The sequence below is a fragment of the Aulonocara stuartgranti genome (assembly GCF_965226115.1).
Source record: "Aulonocara stuartgranti genome assembly, chromosome: 16".
In the NCBI taxonomy this organism is placed as follows: domain Eukaryota; kingdom Metazoa; phylum Chordata; class Actinopteri; order Cichliformes; family Cichlidae; genus Aulonocara; species Aulonocara stuartgranti.
In genome coordinates, this window is record NC_138952.1 from 5,105,595 (window position 1) to 5,128,606 (window position 23,012).

At 39.6% G+C, this 23,012-nt stretch overlaps 1 protein-coding gene across 1 annotated transcript in view; it reads left to right on the top strand.

The window, feature by feature from the left end:
* The first annotated feature begins 625 nt into the window (after nt 1–625).
* The window catches only part of LOC309690797 (carboxy-terminal domain RNA polymerase II polypeptide A small phosphatase 1-like), a 31,147-nt gene continuing 8,760 nt past the window's right edge, over nt 626–23,012 (top strand). The window contains exons 1-2 of the mRNA XM_082508157.1: nt 626–1,003; nt 18,848–18,990. Coding sequence (XP_082364283.1) covers nt 922–1,003; nt 18,848–18,990 — 225 coding nt within the window. The 5' untranslated portion in view covers nt 626–921. The remainder of the gene's footprint in view (nt 1,004–18,847; nt 18,991–23,012) is intronic.

Sequence of the window (23,012 nt, forward strand, 5' to 3'; positions counted from 1 at the left end):
GTTATCCGCTAGGGGGTGATGCCTCCGCTTTATACTTCCACTTTCAGTGGAAAGTCCACTTGGTCGGACTTTCAGTGGACTGTAAGTACATGATTCCTTGAAACTCTGTCATTTCCGACTTCACTAAATGATTTTGACGACTCTCGTTACTGGAAACAAGCCAAATAAAAACGAAAAGCCTCGTTGTGATAGGTGGAGCCTTTACGGCAACAACATGAGGAGTTTCTATGATCTTACATGTGGCCTCTTTAGAGACCGTCCCTAACTTGGTCGGTTTCAAGGCCACCCCCAGCTGCAATGTTATCTGTAAACTTTTTTTTTTTTTTAAGTTTCTCAGAAGTCAAAGAAAAGTAATAAGAGAAACCGAAATATGTTTTTTTCTGTTATGCAAAAGCAAAAAGAAAGGAGAAAACACTGTTTTGTTCACGGTTGGGCTCCGGATGAAAGTAAAAAATAAATAAATAATGAAAGGCCAAATGTAAAGAAAAATAATGTAATTGTTTAAATAACAATAACAACATAAGATTTATAAATACTATAAAATATTTATGAACCTGCAACAATGCTTTTTTTAAAAATACATTTAAAAAATAAATTTAAAAAAACAAAAAGCCTTCACATCCTGCATTGTGGCTTTAAGAACCGGGCTTCCTTGAAACCGTCAGGTCCCATTTAGCGGAGACAAATTGATGAACTTCTCCAGTATTTGCATCTTTTGTAACTTTTTAAGACCTATTTTTATTTTATTTTAACTTTTACAGGTATTTTTGTTCGGTGTTTCTGGCCGTTGACAAGGTTTCTTTTAGTTTTAAGCTGCAGCATGCGCGTCCGCAAACAGGGAGTGGCAAAATTTAAAGACTTGAATTTGCCCTAACTCCTCGCAAGTTTTAAACGGCGGTAAAGTTCCTGTGTGCGGATCCAATGGCCCACCCGTCGTCGGTAATCACGCAAGTAAGAAGAGAGGAGGAGGAGGGGGAGGAAAATGCCTGTCTTCGTGAGGAAGGTGAGTTTGGGAGAAGTTTTTGGAGCTGCGTATGATAATGTCAGAGGGGTTGGTTTGAGGGCGCCTGTCCTCTGTGAGCGGTTGCAGACATCTCTGTGATAACGCCTGCTCCTTTAATCAAGTGTCCGTGACCGGTTCTCAAAGGTTCTCACCGAGTTTAATAAGTTTGCATCCGGTGTAGCTTTTTGCGTTAGGTGGGACCCACGGGAGATTATAGCCGTTTCTAAGTAGATAAAGTAGAAAATATGTGTTTCACCGGGTCGGTCAAGGGGAACTTAACAGACTTCACGGTGTTACGCAGAATTTTTAGGCGGAATGAGGTTTGAACGGCAGAAATAACGTGTCTCTGAAGGGGGGCGTGGCCACAGCCCCATTGACAGCTCACTCGTCCTGCTCTGGACCTCCATGCTGAGCTGCCGTCAGTTTATTTTTGTCTCCTCGTTTCAAAATGAACACGCTGTGGTCTCCCACCTCTTATTTACGTTATTATTGTTATGGAGACTGTGGAGCACGAGCAGTGTTACTCACTTTCTATAAGTGGGACATGGACTAAGCAGCTCTACTAAACAGTATTTATAGGTCACTGTAACAAATGATTTGGCCTATCTCTGGGATAGGTTCACTTACAAACACTTAGAGCTGTACACTCACCATCCGCTTTATTAGGTACACCGGTTCAACTGCTTGTTCGTGCAAATATGTAATCATCCAGTCACATGGCACCAGCTCAGTGCATTAAGGCATGTAGACAAGAGAGCGAGACGATCTGATAAAGTTCAAACTGAGCATCAGAATCGGGAATACAGATGATTGAAGTGACTTTGAATGTGGTGTACTTGTTTGTGCTAGACAGGCTGTTTTGAGTATGTCAGAAACTGCAGATGTGCTGGGTTTTTCCCACACAGCCATCTCTGGGGATGACAGAGTCGCCTGAAAAAGAGAACCTGTCCAGTGAGTCGAAGTTCTCTTGATGATACTGGCAGTCAAAGGCCACTGGTTACAGCCAAGGAATGCAGACATGTCCGATATTAAAGCAGATGTGCTACAGATGTGCCACCGAAGAAGACCACACTGGGTGCCCTTCCTGTCAGCTAAGAATAGGAAACTGAGGCTACAGTTCATATTGGTTCACTAACATTGGACAATAGAAGATTCGAAAGATGTTGCTTTGTATCAACCCTTCAAGCAGATGGTGGGGCGATGTTGTGTGGGATATTTTCTTCGCACCCTTCTGGTCTCTTAAACTGAGCATCACAGCCTACCTGCGTGGAGTTGCTGACCATGTCCATCCCTTTTTGACCACAGTGTACCCATCTTCTGTTGGCTGCTTTCATCAGGATTTCATCAGATCATCTCAAACTGGTTTCTTGACAATGAAATCAATGACAATGTGTTCATTGTATTCATGGCCTCCACACTTACCAGATCTCAATTCAGTAGAGCACCTTTGGAATGTGGTGGAACGGCAGATTGACACCATGAATGTGCAACAATGGCGTGATGCTATCATGTCAACATGGACCAAAATCTCCAGCACCTTATTGAATCTGTGCCGCAAACGATTAAGGCAGCTATGAAGCAAAAAGGGGACCAACCAGGTACTGGCAAAGTGTACCTAATAAAGTGGCTGGTGAGTGCATATTAGTTGCGGTAGTACTTCAGAAGACAGTGCCGGATTTATGCAGTTCTTTCCTAAAATGTACCATGTCACTTTGCATTTGGTGTATAATTTTTAGTATCCAAAAATACTTTGTTAGATACAGTCCCTTGTTATGTTGTACTTACATTTTGAGTTGGGCACGTATTTTCAGGTACTTAAAAACTTGTACTTTAAAGTAAGAAAGATAACATGATAAACGTGGGGGATATAAACCATAATTTGTGGCCTGTGTTATAGTTTTTGTTTTTTCTAGCTTTGTTGTTTACTTCCGTCTTATTGTTAAGAAAATAATAGAAAAGAGGAAGAGGAAAAAAACTGTTTATCTGGTTTAAGTTTGTTATCACACCATCTCTGAACATGTAGTCAGCGCAAAATGAAAAACTGCTAAACATCAACCACATATCTCAGTAAGTACCGACTTATTTGCAAGTAGGCCAAATATTGGTCAACTAGGCCAATGTTAGCTGAGGCACATATTCATCCAATGTGTCAGTGAATTCTTAGAAAATCGTAAGGCTAAAAAAATGATTTTATGTATATAATGATGTTGCTGTTATTAGTTATTTCAAAACTAGTTTAGCAATTCTGTAATGCAGTTTCTTGTTTCTTATCTGGTGATGTACAGATGCAAAACGGAGATATCGGCTCTTAACTCCCAGAAATCAACTCGGCGTATGTTATTTGTAAAGTCTCATATGAGCCTCAAAATATATTTATGTTTTTCTGTTATTGTTGATTGAGGATCACATCAGACATCAGCCTTGTGATTGAAAAACGCATGTTGAATTTTAGTTCTGGTACTAAACCTGTACAGTCATATATAAAGTTACCGTGGTAACTGAACTGAGGGGAACACTATTGCAGGATGAAGTGAGTAACGATTTTTATTTGGACTGAACAGATACAGTCTGAGTCAGATGTCACTGACTCTCTATTGATAGAAAATGTTAAAAGTAAGTTTGTATGGGATAATTTTATTTTATTTTTTTTAAGAAACGACTAGCTTATTTTTTTATATATAAAATATAATTTTTCATCATGAAGGAGGTCTAAATCCTGGTGCTGGTGCTCTGTAGAAGTTTATTTTGTTTTTTCAATTTTTGAGCAACGTTCTGGTGTAACAGTGTAAAACGGGAACAAAGGTACATAAACAGATCTTAAAATAGAGAACGAAGCTATTTATTGCAAAACAATGGCGATTAGAAAGGCGTTTAAAAAAGAAATGAATAACAGGAAAGGCTGTGTTGTAATTATGATCGGATAAATTAATGCCCAAGATTCTGTGTACAGATGATGGGCAGCTGAGACAGACTTTTGTCTTTAAGGGTTGTTAATATAGTAAAAGGAAAACGTTCTCAACTCACTTAAGATCGTTCAATCCTGCCTAGCAAAGAAGAGGACACTTGTTCATTGGCTGCTGCCCTAACAAACAGATTATTGGTGTCTGTGCTTTTTTACATTGAAGAATTTCTACAAAAGACACTCAATGCAGTTAGCATCCATAGACAGAAATGTCAATGTCTTATCAATTATAAACAAAAAGACTTCCTGAGCATCAGTTCTCTGAATGCAGTTGTGAACAGTAGGGGTGCAACGATATTCGTATCGATATTGAACCGTTCGATACAGTGCTTTCGGTTCGGTACGCATATGTATCGAACAATACAACATTTGTAATTTATTTTATCAACTTTCCTTCTGACGATGCTGTCTGTGTTGAGCGCTCAGTGAATCTGCGTTCGACTACTCCGCCTAGGCTGCACTGTCGAGCGCAGATCCACTGAGTGCTCAACACAGACAGCATAGTCAGAAGGAAGAGCGCAGGGCAAGCTAGCAAGACAGAAGTTAAGCTCTCCAGATCTGGCGTTTGGAATTATTTTGGTTTTCATGTGACGTATGACCCTGAAGGTAAGCGAGTCATGGACTAAAGTAAAACAGTATGTTGGATGTGCCGTGCAATGCTCAATTACAGTGGGGCAAAAAAGTATTTAGTCAGCCACCGATTGTGCAAGTTCCCCCACTTAAAATGATGACAGAGGTCAGTAATTTGCACCAGAGGTACACTTCAACTGTGAGAGACAGAATGTCAAAAAAAAATCCATGAATCCACATGGTAGGATTTGTAAAGAATTTATTCGTAAATCAGGGTGGAAAATAAGTATTTGGTCAATAACAAAAATACAACTCAATACTTTGTAACATAACCTTTGTTGGCAATAACAGAGGTCAAACGTTTACTATAGGTCTTTACCAGGTTTGCACACACAGTAGCTGGTATTTTGGCCCATTCCTCCATGCAGATCTTCTCGAGAGCAGTGATGTTTTGGGGCTGTCGCCGAGCAACATGGACTTTCAACTCCCGCCACAGATTTTCTATGGGGTTGAGGTCTGGAGACTGGCTAGGCCACTCCAGGACTTTCAAATGCTTCTTACGGAGCCACTCCTTTGTTGCCCGGGCGGTGTGTTTTGGATCATTGTCATGTTGGAAGACCCAGCCTCGTTTCATCTTCAAAGTTCTCACTGATGGAAGGAGGTTTTGGCTCAAAATCTCACGATACATGGCCCCATTCATTCTGTGCTTAACACGGATCAGTCGTCCTGTCCCCTTGGCAGAAAAACAGCCCCATAGCATGATGTTTCCACCCCCATGCTTCACAGTAGGTATGGTGTTCTTGGGATGCAACTCAGTATTCTTCTTCCTCCAACACGACGAGTTGAGTTTATACCAAAAAGTTCTACTTTGGTTTCATCTGACCACATGACATTCTCCCAATCCTCTGCTGTATCATCCATGTGCTCTCTGGCAAACTTCAGACGGGCCTGGACATGCACTGGCTTCAGCAGCGGAACACGTCTGGCACTGCGGGATTTGATTCCCTGCCGTTGTAGTGTGTTACTGATGGTGACCTTTGTTACTTTGGTCCCAGCTCTCTGCAGGTCATTCACCAGGTCCCCCCGTGTGGTTCTGGGATCTTTGCTCACCGTTCTCATGATCATTTTGACCCCACGGGATGAGATCTTGCGTGGAGCCCCAGATCGAGGGAGATTATCAGTGGTCTTGTATGTCTTCCATTTTCTGATGATTGCTCCCACAGTTGATTTTTTCACACCAAGCTGCTTGCCTATTGTAGATTCACTCTTCCCAGTCTGGTGCAGGTCTACAATACTTTTCCTGGTGTCCTTCGAAAGCTCTTTGGTCTTGGCCATGGCGGAGTTTGGAGTCTGACTGTTTGAGGCTGTGGACAGGTGTCTTTTATACAGATGATGAGTTCAAACAGGTGCCATTCATACAGGTAACGAGTGGGGGACAGAAAAGCTTCTTACAGAAGACGTTACAGGTCTGTGAGAGCCAGAGATTTTCCTTGTTTGAGGTGACCAAATACTTATTTTCCACCCTAATTTACGAATAAATTCTTTACAAATCCTACCATGTGAATTCATGGATTTTTTTTTCACATTCTGTCTCTCACAGTTGAAGTGTACCTCTGGTGCAAATTACTGACCTCTGTCATCATTTTAAGTGGGGGAACTTGCACAATCGGTGGCTGACTAAATACTTTTTTGCCCCACTGTACATGGGTGGGAGCTAGTGTGTTAGCGCAGTTAGCTCGTTAACGTGTTGGCCGTCTAGCCCCATGCACGGGGCGATCGGCGGTAGCTCGTTAACGGAGATTTGCCGTGTTGTGGCGTTAAGGTCATTTCAACGAGATTAACCTGAAATCACTAGTGGGAACACAACGAATATGACTGCACATTTACGCCGACATCATCCTAGTGCAAAGACAAAAACAACAAGCATGCTACTAACTTTAGCCGAGTCATTTAGACAGCTGTTAGCACATGATTCTCCTTATGCTGCTGAGAATATAGCCCAGAAGAAGCGGATAGTATAGCTTTTATTTTGGAAAGAGACATTTCTCTGTAATAAACTCTCTTTTCCAAAGATGAGTGATTCCTCAATCAGATACAGGGCTTGCAATATCGCTAGCCCGACGTCCTGGGGCTAGCGATTTTTTTCAGTCGGGCTACCAAAATCTATCTCTTCCCTGCCCGTCGGGCTATTGTAGGAAGAAAAATATATGTCAATGCTTTTGCATTCTTTCAGAAATGTAGCTGGGTAATTATGTCATTGGCATCGGTGAGCCACTGTCAATATGTGACATATTGAAATCGCGTTTGAATTTGCGCTTGTTTTTTTGCTTTCACTTTGCAATCGCGCGTACTGTGTATAGAGAGCGACAGCACTGATCTGTGAGTGATGAAAATTTGTGCACCAATTCCTCTGACATCGTCTTATTAATCGTTAGCTCACTATGCAAACATGACAAGTGAAATCTCCCGCAGCAAGCTTAAACATGTGACAGGTTGATCGCGCAGAGAATCGCTGAGCTTATGTGAGTGCGTGTGTAAAAGCAGGAGGATATATATTTCATTTCTTCTGAGCCAAATAAGACAGGTCAGGGTGAAGAAGTGACAGCCAAAGAAAAGCTTACCACAAAACGGAGAAGTTATGACAAATCAGACTATAAGGCAAAAAGAAAGTGCAGCTTTATGGTTTCATGGACAAAAGAATTTCTGTGGCTGCAATATGACGAGCTAAATAACCAGGGCTGCACATAAGTGGTCCGCAGGTGCGCATTCGCTGTCAAAATAAAAAACGCGCACAAGGGTTAGGGTTAAATTTAAAAACTGTACTTTTGAGTTAAAATATATATTTATAATTTTAATAAATGACAAATTAAAAAGGCATGAACATTTTTTTTGTATCGAAAAAATATCGAACCGTGACACCAAAGTATCGAACCGAACCGAACCGAACCGTGAATTTTGTGTATCGTTGCACCCCTAGTGAACAGCGGTCTTAAACCCTATATTTTATTCCAGTATATGAGTAATCATACCATATCTGGGCAGTTTACAGACCCGTGGTCACATTTAAGTTGAATCTTAAAGAGTGTAGCTTGGGTCCTGTGCATACTGATGAATTAGAGACCCTGTTGAGTTGAAGTGATTGGATCTCATTTCTGTTCTTTGGCTTCCTCTCATACCAAGGAGCATAAAGGTGAGGCATTAGCAGTGCTGGTGCCCTTGAAAGAAGAAAAGATTGATAGTTGACCGTGCTGACTTTGTAATATATTTAGTTCTACTTCCCAGTGATGTGATTTGGTAGGCTGTCCTTGTGCTGTGGCTGAATCTAAATGAGCTAATTAAGTGAAATGAATAAATCTGCTAAACGACCTATCCACAACCAAACAGCATGATGAAGTGCCTTCATGTGAAGAAGCAGGATAAATAAAACATGTATATAGCCTATTTTGAACTCTGTGCATCTTAATAACTTGTATTTTTCAAGACAGTCATAAGGTGGCAGTATTGTTCAGCTTTCTGGTCAAGACCACCTCCTGCCTGCTCTCAGATTATTTCCTCCTGGCTAAAAGGTCATGAGTCCAAAACATGGCAGTCATCCAGAAGTGAGAGGCCAGCGAAAAGGGGAAGGGGAAGCTGCTCTTCAGCCATTCTATAGTTTCTGTAGTCAGTAGTGGTGTTATCAGTCGTTAAGTCCTAAATGTTTTGCACACTTTTCAGCCCTAAATACCTCAAGCTTCTTGATGTTTTATGGGCATTTGGTTTTTTTTTTTATCTCTGTCACCTCTGCAGTGCTCTGAAACATGCAGTTTAGTAGGCACAAAAACACGGCTAGTGATGTATTTTGACAAGTTTCTTTCCACACTCCAGCTACTTTAACAATTACATTTACACTGTAGTTATTGCCATTGAACTTGAGACTTGCTGTAAGGTGAATATTTTCCTTTGCAGAAATGTTTAAACTTTTTTTGACCTGACCCAAGTCCAGCTCGGCCACCATGAACTTGCCATACCATTTGCTCTGGAGGGGTGTGAAGCAACTTGTCAGATTGTAGCGGGATATCAGGTGTCAAAGTGTTGGAAAGTCGCTCATGGGAGGGGGGCCTTCATTCTTTCTGAGCCTCGATGGGAATAGAAGCAGCCGAGCACTGAGGCATGGCTCACCCGAAAGGGTCCCAGATAAGCCTGCTTTCAACTGAGTAGGCTGCTGATGTGGCGCGAGGTCTTTGCTGCCCCTTGGAAATGCTGTAACCTCATTATCAGCGTCTGAGCCTCTTGGATAGTGAAGTGTGAGGAATGTTGTGTTAGAGTTTGCCTACTCAGTTCTGCTGCTACCTAAGAGTAAAGCAAAGAAGGTGCAAGTTTATAATTGTCCGTCTTTGTATTGGTGTGTTCAGGTGTGCAGCACCTTAATTATAATCACGTTTCAGAGAGAATTCGTTTTTCACACAGGGCCTTGTAGGTTTGGATTTTTTTCCCTTAACAATAAACACTTTCACCTATAAACTGCATTTTGTTTTTCTTTTGTTTGTTTGTCTAATATTTAAATTTGTTTGTTGATCTGAAACATTCAAGTGTCACAAATGTACAAAAAAAACCAGGAAATCAGGAAGGGGCATGCATGCAGCACACAAGCCGGTTTATTTGTCTATCTTTGTTAGGATACTCACCAGCATCAGTATATTGTCAATGCAAATATGTGCCAGACCATTATCTAAACCCTTAAACCTACTTCTGCTTTCTTGTACAGATAAGTCCTAAATGTGGTGGCCCTGAGGGGTCAAATGCAGTGCAGTTTAAGAAGACATCAACAAGTAGATAGAAAAAAGCTTGGATAGCATACAAAACACAAATAATAATATTTCAAACTGCTTCTAACAAAGATGGTTGGACATCTTTGGTTTTTGCTGATAAGTGAGTCGAACGACGTATTGTTTGGATTAGCAGACACACACATTCAGTGAGTTCCTCGCCGGTGTCCATCAATCTGTCAATTTTCTTAACTACCTATTAACTTTTAAGGGAATTATATTGTATTTTACACATAAAGTCATTTTGTTTGTTTGTTTTTGTTCTTTTTAAATACACATTATGAAGTTTGTAGTGCAGTAAAAATCAGTTAAAGGGAGCATGACAGATATTTACTTTGATTACACAAACATTACATAGCAGTAAGTAATAGATGATAGGTATTGTTTTGTAAATAGCCAATAATTAATAATAATTTGATAACTCAATACCCTGAGTTTATTACATTATGTTATTATGCAGTATATTTCTAACTAATTTGGCAAGGCAAGGCAAGGCAAGTTTATTTGTATAGCACAATTCAACAACAAGGTGATTCAAAGTGCTTTACAGAGACATTAGAAACAGGAACAAATAAAAAGCATGATTTAAAATTGATTAAAACAAGCAAATAAACTAACTAACTAATTAACAAACAAACAAACAAACAACAGTATATAAAATCAAAACAGATAAAATCAGAACAGTAGATAAAATCAGTAGTTAAATGTAAGTTTTGAAATTTAAGCTTAAAGTGTGGATTTGGTGCTTTATTCAAATGCAGCTGAGAACAGGTGAGTCTTCAACCTGGATTTAAATAAACTGAGTGTTTCAGCTGATCTGAGGCTTTCTGGGAGTTTGTTCCAGATATAAGGAGCATAAAAGCTGAATGCAGCTTCTCCGTGTCTGGTTCTGACTCTGGGAACTGATAAAAGACCGGATCCAGATGACCTGAGGGATCTGGATGGTTCATACTGGGTCAGGAGGTCATTGATGTATTTTGGTCCTAAACCATTCAGAGCTTTATAGGCCAGCATCAGAACTTTAAAGTCTATCCTCTGACGGACAGGCAGCCAGTGTAAAGACCTCAGAGCTGGACTGATGTGGTCCACTTTTTTGGTCTTAGTGAGGACTCGAGCAGCAGAGTTCTGAATGAGCTGTAGTTGTCTGACTGATTTTTTAGGTAGACCTGTAAAGATGCTGTTACAGTAATCAAGCCTACTAAAGATGAATGCATGGACTAGTTTTTCCAGGTCCTGTTGAGACATCAGATCTTTTATCCTTGATATATTCTTGAGGTGATAGTAAGCTGACTTTGTTATTGTCTTAATGTGTTTTTCTAAGTTTAGGTCTGCATCCATCACTACACCCAAATTTCTCGCCTGGTTTGTGGTTTTTAGATGTATAGATTGAAGTTCTCTGGTGACCTGTAATCGTTTTTCTTTGGCGCCAAAGACTATTACCTCAGTTTTGTTTTTGTTTAGCTGGAGAAAATTGTGGCACAACCAGTCATTGATTTCCTCAATGCATTTACCAAGAGCCTGTACAGGGCCTCGGTCTCCTGGTGACATTGTGATATATATTTGTGTGTCATCTGCATAGCTGTGATAGTTTATTTTGTTGTTGTTTATAATCTGTGCCAGTGGGAGCATGTAGATGTTAAACAGAAGGGGTCCCAAGATGGAACCTTGGGGAACTCCACATGTGATACTTGTCTGCTCAGATGTGAAGTTACCTATTGATACAAAGTATTTCCTGTTTTCTACGTATGTTTTGAACCAGTTTAGTACAGTTCCTGAAAGACCTGTCCAGTTCTCCAGTCGTTTGAGTAATATGTTGTGGTCAACTGTATCAAATGCTGCACTGAGATCCAGTAAAACTAGGACTGACATTTTTCCACTGTCTGTATTCAGACATATGTCATTAAACACTTTGGTCAGAGCGGTTTCAGTGCTGTGGTTCTGTCTAAAACCTGACTGGAAGGCATCGTAGCAATTATTCTGTTTTAAGAAGTAACTGAGCTGTTGAGAAACTGCTTTTTCAATGATCTTACTTAAAAACGGGAGATTTGAGATCGGCCTGTAGTTGTTCATTTGTGTCTTGTCAAGATTGTCCTTTTTCAGTATAGGTTTGATTACAGCAGTTTTTAGTGATTCTGGAAACACACCTGATAATAAAGAAAAGTTGACGATCTGTAACAGGTCTGACTCTAAAGTCTTTGAGACCTTTTTGAAAAAACTTGTTGGCAGGACATCTAAACAGCAGGAGGAGGAGTTCAGTTGACCTAAGATGTCCTCCAGGTCTTTGCTGTTAATAGGTTGAAACTGTTTCATGGTGTTTAAACAGTTTTTTGGTGGACACAGTACATATCCTGGATCTGCTGTTGATGTACCAAATGCTTGTCTAATTTTTTGGATTTTTTCAGTGAAGAATTTGGCAAAGTCATTGCAGGCCATGGTCGAATGAAGTTCAGCTGCCACTGACACAGGGGGGTTTGTTAGCCTGTCAACTGTAGAAAATAAGACCCGAGCATTATGGCTGTTTTTAGTGATGATGTCAGAGAAGTAGGACCTCCTTGCATTCCTCAGTTGTAAATTATAATTGTGAAGTTTCTCTTTATAAATGTCATAATGAACCTGGAGGTTTGTTTTTCTCCATCTGCGCTCAGCTTTCCTACACTCTCTTTTTTCATTTTTCACCAGTGTGGAGTTTCTCCATGGAGACTTTTTCCTTCCAGAGATAACCTTCACCTTAATGGGAGCAATAGTGTCCATTACATTTAACATGTTAGCATTGAAGCTATTGACGAGCTCATTGACTGACCCTCTGGACAGGTCAGGTGTTAATGGGAAGACCTGGTTAAAGATCTCACTACTGTGTTCAGTTATACACCGTTTTGTGATCACTGTTGTTGATATATTTGTGTGGGCTGAGATTTTACTTTCAAAGAAAACACAGTAATGATCAGACAGGCCCACATCAGACACAGTAACCTTTGAAATGCTCAGGCCTTTGGAGATCAGTAGGTCAAGAGTGTGTCCTCTATTATGTGTGGCCTCTGTTACATGCTGAGTCAGCCCAAAGTTGCCCAGAGTGTTACTCAGGTCTTTAGTCCCTTTGTCCTGAGGGTTGTCCACATGAATGTTAAAATCCCCAGCAATAATTACACAGTCAAAATCAACACAGATCACAGACAGCAGTTCACTGAGGTCATTAAAAAAGTCTGTGCAGTATTTGGGAGGCCTGTAAACATTAAGAAACACAACTTTGGATGGGGCCTTCAGCTGTAAAGCCACATATTCAAAAGACTGAAAACTTCCAGGAGATAGCTGCTTACATTGAAATGATTCATTAAATAAGATTGGCGGCTCATTCTCTTTGTCTTGAAGATAAAATGGAGGAGAATAGTTCTTTTTTTCCATTTTTGACTAATAAATCACTAAGTTGAACTTGAAGACCTTTGTGGATGTAAGCCAACTTTTAACAGAGTATTAACAATAATAATCCACACCCATACAAATACATGCATTTTATCAGGATTCAATTAGAACTTTCAAGTTTACAGAAAAAATGACACACATGCAGGCAAATGCGATCAAAAAATGTAACCTTGTCAGAGGTAATAATATTAGTATTATTTTGATACATTACTGAAAGTTCTGCATTGCCACTGTACTATATACACAGGCATACATGTGCTCTGATTCTCATTTTATTGCTTTGTAGAGGTATTACTGCTGCATTCCCTTTGTATCAATTAAGTTTGTACCCATGTCACGTTCCCACAGTATTTTTAGCCATGTTAGAGGTGGAAGAGTAGAGATCTTCAAAGTGAGCACGTCTGGGCCTTGAATAAGATATTAATATTACTGCTATGGCTCACATTGTTAACATCGTCTGCTAAAATTGACTGTTATTATAATTTAGTTTGCAGGTTAAAGCAGCACCTAAAACACTGCACACAAAGCAGTACAATGCTGAGACTGTATATGTCTACTGTAACAGTTTCCTACTTTAACCCTTTTTTTTTTTTTTTTTAAAGGTAAACTTGTTTAACCTTAGCTCTGTGGCCTTTTTGTGCAGTCTCGATTTTGCCATAATAGTTCCCTTTTAGCAACTGCTGCTCATATGGAGGGCACGCGTATGGTGTCAGATGGTTTCTTTAGTGGTGCTTCCTTTTAATAGTACAGTTTTACTTTTCATCCCCACAGAATATTATCTATCAGAAGAGTTATTCATCTTATATTTATTTTGGACGTTAACTCACGCTGACAGGAGCCAGAGCTGTCAGTGCATTCTGGGATTGTGTTTGTGTTGGCATTTGCAACACAAAGTTTGGAACCTTTAGGAGTGATTTTATGGTTCACAGTCCTCACTCTCAGTGGTTTCATTTAATTTTTTTATTTAGTTCCTGCACTGAAGTGTTACTGTGCTGCGTAAACATTTCTTTCCTGCTACTTGTGACAGTTTTTTTTTATTTATATACACAATCTCATCATTAACTGAAGTCGGCCTCTGGCGAGCTATTTTAGGCTCACTGATGTGTAATAACAGAGAACTGGACACCATGATGTTTTTCTTTTAACTTTGAGCTTCACCTGCCCAGTTCCTTCACACATGTTTTGAACACAAGCTTTTCATCATTCATCAAGTCAGGTATGTCCCAGCAAGCATGCCTTGACAATGACTGCTCCCCAGTGGTGTTGACCACTTTCAGCCACAGCTGACGAACATGCCAAACCCATCCAGCATAACACTTGAAAGTAGGTCAGACTTGTTAAGGGATGGAGCTGAAACCGTTCCAAACTGGTTAATAAAGGTTACTGTTCACTGTTTTTCAAAAACAAATGCACAAAACCGATTATTTTAGTAATCAAGTGATCTACTGATTTTTCTATCGAAATATCAGGTAAGACGTACTTTTGTCTTATTAACCAGCAATAATAAATATTCAAGCAAGAAAACGTGGGTCTTTCAGAATTAACTGTTCATTGGTTTCTATTTTGGAAATTGCAATGGTTTAAAGTTTAACTGCATACAATATCTGTCAAAAAAAACACCGAAACCCTTTGATTGTATGTGCATGTCATAGTGATCTTTTCTTTGTTTTCCTTAAAAAAAAAAAAGAAATTTTCCTAAATGCAAAAGAATTTAATAATAATAATCTCAAGTACAGTCAAACATTAAAATCAAATCAAATAAGATATAGAATAAGAATTCAAGGCATAAAATTTTTTTCCTTTGGTCTCTCTTCTTGGAAGGCTTCCTGACAATAGGAGCCACGTTTTACTGTTGCTGATAACAGATGTTATGATGGTGCAGGCAATATTTAATAATTTAATTTAATTTAGTCCTTGGCTCATGTACATTTTCATTGGCTTGAGAAAAAGGCTTTTAATTTTATATTTTAACTATTAATGCAATTTGATTAATATAGTCTTTCATATTACTTCACTTTTAATCTGAAAAATGTTATGAAGCCTTGAAATTAGCATGGTCTAGTACACTGCATGCTCCTCTTTAGACTCGCCCCTGTTTGCTGCAGGTATCACCTACATGTGAAATAGGATGGCTGCTGTCATCCTTTACCTAGCTGTATGATTTAACCAGGCTGCTATCAGACTAAGTTAACAGTTAATCTGCAGATTTTAATACAGCTTCTGGAGGCTGACTGCAGGTTTTTTACTGTGTAAAACAAACAGGAGTGGATGGAGCACCAATAAGAGTTTTTGTGATTAAGCACTCCTGCTAGCTTTTAATGGTGATCACAGGAACATCGCTGGTGTTTTGGACACTATAAACAAGTTTTTCACTCTACGTAGGCTCACAGAGGCTCTGCCTCTTTGCTCTTCAGCTGGAAACAGACTCCGCCTCCCCATTAAAATGTGCCAGCGTCATCATCACTACAGGGTGGGCCATTTATATGGATACACCGTAATAACATGGGAATGGTTGATGATATTAAAGTCCTGTTTGTGGCACATTAGTATATGTGGCTAATGGGCACATGGCCCTCTTCCTATCCGGTCGTTAAGTGATGACGTGTCGAATCCTACTTCCGGGCCTAAAGTAGTCTGCGTTTAATATGGCTTTTGTGTTGTTAACATGTTTAATGTTTTGTATTTTCTTCTATTTGATCTCAAAAAGCTTCTAAAACAGTCAGTGATCACTGTTGACCTCCCTCGGCTTTTATTACCGCTAATCATTTATTTAAGCTCAGTTTTTAAAACCTTAGGATGTAACTACAGCCCAGCCCATGCAGCAGTATATGAATGACTAACCTCGTATTATGGATGGATTATCTCAGTTGTTCTCCTGGCTGAAGTTTGGTCCTTTTACAGCATCCTGCCATGCGATTACATTTGTTCCTGACCACCGAGAACATTCACGTTAACTTTCATCAAGTGGAAAAAAGTTAGCTTGTTTATATTATGCTAACATAGCTGTGTTGCTAGCGGTCACGTAGCACATCATTATATACCAGCTAGCCAAACTTCAGTAACCCTACAAACGTCACTGCTGTTTAGCTTTCTGTCTTCATTTATGTTGGAAGTGATAACAGAGCTGTACGTTTTAATTTGTTTCCAAAACCCCGCAGTCAGGACATGCTATATTGTATTTAGATAGAAGCTAGCGAGCTAACTTCCTGCTAACTTCTAACTCCGTTAAATGTCATAAATTCCGTTTTCATGGATGCCTGGATGTTAAACTCAATTGTTACACCTGGTAGAGCAGAACGCTGATCATTTTATTAAAGATGAAAGACTTTAGACAGTTTTTCAACTCTCAGTAGTGCCATAGTGATCGTTTGATATATGGACCTGCAGCGGAGTTTAGGCCCAGACACGGCTAGTGACGTCAGACTTTACGACCGGATTGAAAAAACAAAAGTTGTATCCAAGATGGCCGACTTCTAAATGGCCACCATGGTCACCACCCATCTTGAGGAGTTAGCATTGGCGCCTCTGCTCTGCGCCTCTCGCCCTCACATATACTAATGTGCCACAAACAGGACTTTAATATCACTAACCATTCCCATGTTATTATGGTGTATCCATATAAATGGCTCACCCTTTACTGCCGTTTTGTTAACAGTGTTTATGTTTAAAACTGGAGGCTTAATGTGGTCATTTATTCATACCCCTGTTTCAAAAATCTCTGTCAGAACATGGTATGAAATGCTTAGGTGGAAACTAGCGAGCTAACTTCCTGTTAACTTCTAACTCCGTTAAATTTAATAAAATCTGTTTTCATGGATGCCTGGATTTTAAACTTAATTGTTACACCTGGGAAAGCAGCAACGCTGATGATTTTATTAAAGATGAAAGAATTTAGACCATTTTTAACTCTTAGTGTTCGTTTGACTTTGGGACCTGAAGATGACCGAGTTTTGGACCCAGGTTACTCTGCGAAGCTCCTCACTACGGCAGCCGTAATGCTCTGACAATCCATCAAGCAGTGTGGCTTACCAAAGTTGTACTAAAACATTTTTTAACAGATTTCTGCACGCCAAAATCGGTTTGAGGTCAGTAAGCACAACCAGAATTCATACATAAGGCACACTCTCGATTTTTTGAGAAAATTAAAGGATTTTAAGTGTGCCTTATAGTGTGGAAAATGCGTTATACAGAAGAAAAGAATATATCGTGATATATATCGTTACCACACGTGCTTCAAATGATACCCCGATATGGATTTTAGGCCATATCGCCCAGCCCTAATATCAGCCAAATATATACAAATATATACATATTGGGTTTTTATTGTGTTGGGTTTTTTTTTTTTTGTTTTTTTTTTTGAAGCATCAGTCTTAACACTTCTGTGTTAGTCAATCGGTAATATCAGTACATGAATGCTACTTTCACAATCATCACACATTTACACACAAAACATCTTGATAGGTTTGTATTATCCACTAAGGCAACAGATGTAGTCTGAGCAGCATGCTAATGCTTTAGCTGACAGCTCTGACTGGTCATCAAGGCTCAGCTAGTTTGTCAGTTTTTCTTTCTTTGTAAATGCTGGCTTTCATCACTCTCACACCAGCTGATGCGATGTTGTCCACCACTTGTATGTGCCAGAAGCTGTTCCTTCTGAGGTATGCGGCATTGGCAAATTCAAAGTGACCTCTAGTATCCGAGAAGTTATGTGTATTGCGTGGTCATATCTTAGATCTACAACTGCATTTTAATGAATTATGTTCATACATTTTCAAGAGTTCAGCAGAGAAAGACTCGGGTTCAAAATGATTTTTTTTTTCTTCTCACTTTTGTACTTTTTATGTTAAAAACATTAATGTAATCAGTTCACATTAATTATAGCCTTGAATTTATTTTTTCATCTTATATTGTGAATATCAGCTCTTAAAGATGAATACAAAAACAGACCTTCTGCAAGTCTGTTTATTTCTTCTAATTATTAGTCCTTTATTTAACCAGGTAAAAAAAATCTCAGTGAGATTAAAATCTAATTTCCATAATAAATATTAGTACTCAGTATAGGGCAGTCCCTCGTGTCAATGAAATTGTATCACATGGAGTTTAACCATGTACTGTGTGTTAAGTTAACTTGGTGTTTCCGTAGATTGCATGAGTGTATAGCACAGACACATATCCTTACTAATTACTATAAATAAAAGTCCAGAAACTCCCAAACACTCTGGTTTTTGAGCATGAAGCTTAGCAGGCTCTGTTGGGATTAGAGTGGTTAACCCTAAGTCTTCTGTGATTTAAACTGATAAGTTGTTTAAAACAAAAATATCATCCCTTGTTATCTAGCACAAGATAAATAAGGACTAAATCATGAGTTGTAACATCTGGTGACACACAGGCCCACAAAACCCAGAAAGTTTTAGCAAATGAGCTCTTGCTATTCATTTGTTTAGTCTTTTAAATGCATTGCTATTATCATAGGTTTCATTATGATCTGTTTTATGGGAGAAAACAAATGTATCCTAAAGCAGCTATTTGCAGTAAATTAAAACTACTTTTTGCTCTAACATGGCAGTCTATTGGGTCTAAATCACTTCTGGAGCAAGCCTCATGAGGGACGTTCTAGGAAATGCAGCTCTGGACTCAGCATAAACCACGTTTATTATTCATTTCTAAAATTATGTGGATTGTAAAATCAGCCATGAAAGTTCAGTTTGATACATTTATCAGCCAGGTTAATTAACAACTAGCTAATAATGCCCATGTACAAGACAGTTCTTGGCATTCAACTTAACAAATCAGACACTGGAGCTCCGACTGGACCCAGATGTCTTCACCAGACTATTTTGGGGATAAAATGTAGTGACAGCACGGCTGGAACAATGCACAGATTGGATAAGTCGAATGAGCAGAGGCGCCAATGCTGACATCATTGGCATTAATTAAGTCCAGAATGCATTAATCACAGTACTAGACATTACATTTGCTTACATAGTTATACAGAGAGTTTGCAGTAAAACTGATCTAGTACAACTGATCTAGTGCTGTCACACGAGTACAGTATGAATTCTGTCTTCTCTCTGTCTCCCTATGATCCAGGTTCTGTTGCTGTTTCCAGCTCAAAGAAGTCTTACAGCAGAGGTTTTCTTCGCCGTCTCTTCAGTTGTCTGTGTAACAAAGACGCCAAACCACCTCCAGTAAAAATCAACGCCCCTCTCTCGCTAGAAGAAAATGGGACAAAAGTAAGTGCATCTTTTAACCCCCCTCCCTTGCTCTTCCCTGAGATATCAACTTTCTCTCACCCTCCCCCTTGATCATCTTTGAACAGCATGTGGGCAGCATGATTGGCAGCTGTTTGATGCCTGAAACACATGTTTTCTTGGCTTCCATATTGGTTTCTTGGCTTTCATGTTTACAAGAGCATCTCCCCCGGGCTTGGTGAAAAAGTACTCCATGTTCAGACATCAATCATGGACTTGTAGGAAAGCCGGAAATGGCGTAAATGTTGCAGAAATGCATGCCTGATCTGTCATTGCTGCTTTGCAATGCTTTCTCGGAAGATGCCATTGATCAACACATGTTAGCGTAGCTGTTTTTACCCTTTTAGTAGAGGGGAATTCTGGTAGACAGTATGAGTTGTTCTTCTTCTTCTTATCATCATTATTATTATTATTATTATTATTATTATTATTATTATTATTATTATTATGTTTGAAGGTAGGGTAAATATAAAGAACCATACTAATTAATATTAGATTATAAATTCATAAACAGAAACTTGTGTGATGACAAAATATAAAAATGACTGGAATGTGAGGGCCTGATCTTATGTTTCATACAGTTTTTTTTCTTCTTGTGTTTTTGGACAACTGACAATACTAATTATGGTTAAACTTGGTGTAGCCTTTGAAAACATCACTTTTGGCTGCTACGGTCTCAAGATCAAGTGGCCAAGACGTTCTCAAGTGTCAGTTTCATATTTATGCCTTAGTTCAGCCTTTTATTGAGATTTGATATTCCACAAGTTATTTGTCACGTCTTTCCAAGTCCCCAAAATAAATTTCTTGGTCTCTGGCAAAGGGAGGGTCGAGTCAAGTGCTCAGTCTCAGTTTTGGTTGTGACAACCTGTCATGTCATCAGGCATGCTGCTCCTGTTGCTGTTACTCTCTCATGCAGACTGCTACTCCCCCCCACCAGCTCTGTGACTTTTCACTCTGAATGGACTTTACAGTTGGATGCCAGTCATTTGGGAGTTGGTCTCTACAGATACAAATGCATGGAGTAAAAGCTTTGGACAAAGTCTGATAAATACTTTCGTGATGTATTTGGAAAACTCTGAGCAAAACAAAGGCACTAGAGAAGGGGAACCATCCACTGAAGCCATGTTTGCTGAGCAGTGCCAGGTCCCCAGATTAACAGAAGCTGCAGATCTCACTGGCCCATCAAAGGGAAGTGCTGAACTAGGAGTAAAGGTCCTCCTTCAGGAATATACTGAGCAGGCTGTCAGCGAAGAAATGGACCCATCTATTCCTTGTTTGGAACAATGCAACCTGAACTCGGATGAGCTTGAATCCTGCACATACTTTAATGGACACGCTGACAGCTTTGAGCAATATTCAGAGAGCAATGGATTTTTTGAATCCGACCAGATCCTCGATAAGTGCGAGACTTCAGAGTTAAGCCAACCGTGTGATGAATGTACTCAACACTGTGAGTGTTTTAAGTCCTCTGAACACTGTGGTAATCATAGCTCAGCTTCTGAATGTAGTGCTTGCTGTGAACAGTGCGCAGAACACCTCCAATTATTTCAGAAATGTAAGCCCTCCGATCAGCAGTTGGAGATTTCTGACCTTGACGCTGATGAATTGGAAGTGAACTGTGGCAGTTTGGGCCTTTGTGGAAGGTGCGATTTCAACCTTGAATGCACAGACCACCCCGAGGCTCTACAACAATATGAGCCGTCACAACAGCAGAGTGACGGCTTTGACTCCGAGTCAGACACATCAACAGAGAACTTTCAGCAATGTGAAACCATGGACTCACTCAACTGTAATCCTGAAGTCTGTGAGTACGACGAAATATCAGATGAAACTGAATTTACAAATGATGAAGATGATGAAGAAGCAGAGGAAGAAGATTATTATGATGATGATGATGGCGATTTTGAAGATGATTTGAGCTATAAAGCCAAACAAAATGAAACCGAGTTCAGTGATGAAGAATCTCACAGTTCCTCAGAAGACACACCTGTACAAGTTTACTTTGATGACACTGAAAATGTTGCCTTTGCAACTGATCTCTGGGAGACGCACGAGTACACCAAAGAAGACTTTCAACAAGCTCTTACGACAGAGGTGTCCACGGAATCTGGTGAGCCGTGTGGAAATGATGACTACGAAGTAAGCCAAGAACCGTATAAATCCGAGTCCAGCGGTGAAGAAGATGGTTCCTCAGATTGCTCCTCTGTGGAAACCAAATCCTTTAAGACTTGTCCTGAGGGCAGTATTCCATCTGATCCCTTCTCCGATTCATCTGAGGAATCTGACAAAGGACCTCAGGAAGATTCCAGCGATGAGCAGACAGAGTGGGAATCTTTTGAAGATGAGGAAGTACAGCAAAGTGATGAGAATAAATCGAAAACTGTTGATGTCACTGTTGAGGATTACTTTGATTTGTTTGACAAAGTGGACTATTACGGACACATATTTACACAAAAGCAGCGCTACATCTCTTGCTTCGATGGCGGAGATATCCATGACCACCTGTATCTGGAAGAAGAGGCAAAGAAACATAAAGCCAAAACTTTATATCAGTTTGAAGATATTAACAGGGAAGCTAATGTAAAAGACACAGACACTTGTTCTGACGATGCATCTGAAGATACTTATGAGGAAGTGGATGTGGACCAGAGTGATGGGTCTTGTAATTTAGAGACTCAATCTGAGGATTGGCTCATCGCAAAATCAGAATCAAGTTTTGAAGAGGATGACGAAAGCAAAACAGAGAACGGTGTCGTTTATGCAGAAAATGATGAGACAGCCGAGGATGATAAAGCCCCTATTGATGAAGAAGCGTGTGCCTCTGATGACCACGTTTCTGAAGAAGCTGAAGTTCGCCCATCCACTGGTCCCGAGGAGAGCATGTTTGCACCATTAGCCAAGGAAATTTCTGTTGAAGGTGATGCTTATGAAGATATTTTGTGCAGTTCTCACTATTGTGAACCCAAACCTTCTGCAATTGATGAGACTGCGAGCATCACTGATTACACAGAGGATGACAAAGCCAAGCCTGAGCCTGAAGACGACGTATTTATTACATGTTCTGAAAAGGAACCGTACTGGTCACTTATAGATAATGATGAAAATAGACAGCTTTGTGAGCCAGGTGTTGAGGAATACTATGTCTATCAGATTAAAAGCATTCAGTCATCTTTTAAACAAGCCCTGAATGGATTTATTTTAGAAAGAAACTCGCATGATCAAATAACTAATGATGAGAATGCTTCTAGGAGTCAGAGTCAAGATGCTCTAATATCTCTGAAAGAGCTGGCGGCCACTGGGTTGTGCCCAGAGGAGTGCGTGTCCGACACATTTGGAATTAATGAAGTTATTGACATGAACAGCTCAGCTGTTGAAGAGGAGTGTGTGTTAAATGAGATTTCAAAAGAAACTGGACCCCCTGTAGGAATTATTCACAGTGTTCAGGAAAGGGACATGGTGCTTATGAAGACTGAAGATAACAATGATTCTGAACAAAGCAGAGAGTCAGACGAGGATCAGAGTGACGATGAGTCCTATGAGACTTGTGAATGTGATTACTGCATCACACCAACTGAGGAGGTATAAGATAAGAAGTACTTCATTTATCCCAAAGTTGAGAAATTTGTTTGGTAAAATTACATTAAACACAACAAACATATAAAAAAAATTTATCTTTAAAGTAAAACGAATTGGAAATAAATTTGAAATATAGTAAAGCAGAAATGGGTATAAGTTTGTTATACATGATAATATTTAAAAATTTTCCAAGTTATAGCCCGACCAAAGTATCAGGGATTAAACATCAGGCAGATACAATGGTGTCTGATTTTATAAAATAAAATTAAAAAATTAAGTACAGAAGAGACGAGAGGAACACCTTAAACCATGTTATGCGTGTGGTATGCAAAATATCCAACATTAAAAGGGTACTCTGTAACTTCCCTGCTGGCAGCATGTGATTGGAAGACCATAAACAGAGTAATGGTTTACTTCTGCTTGACTTG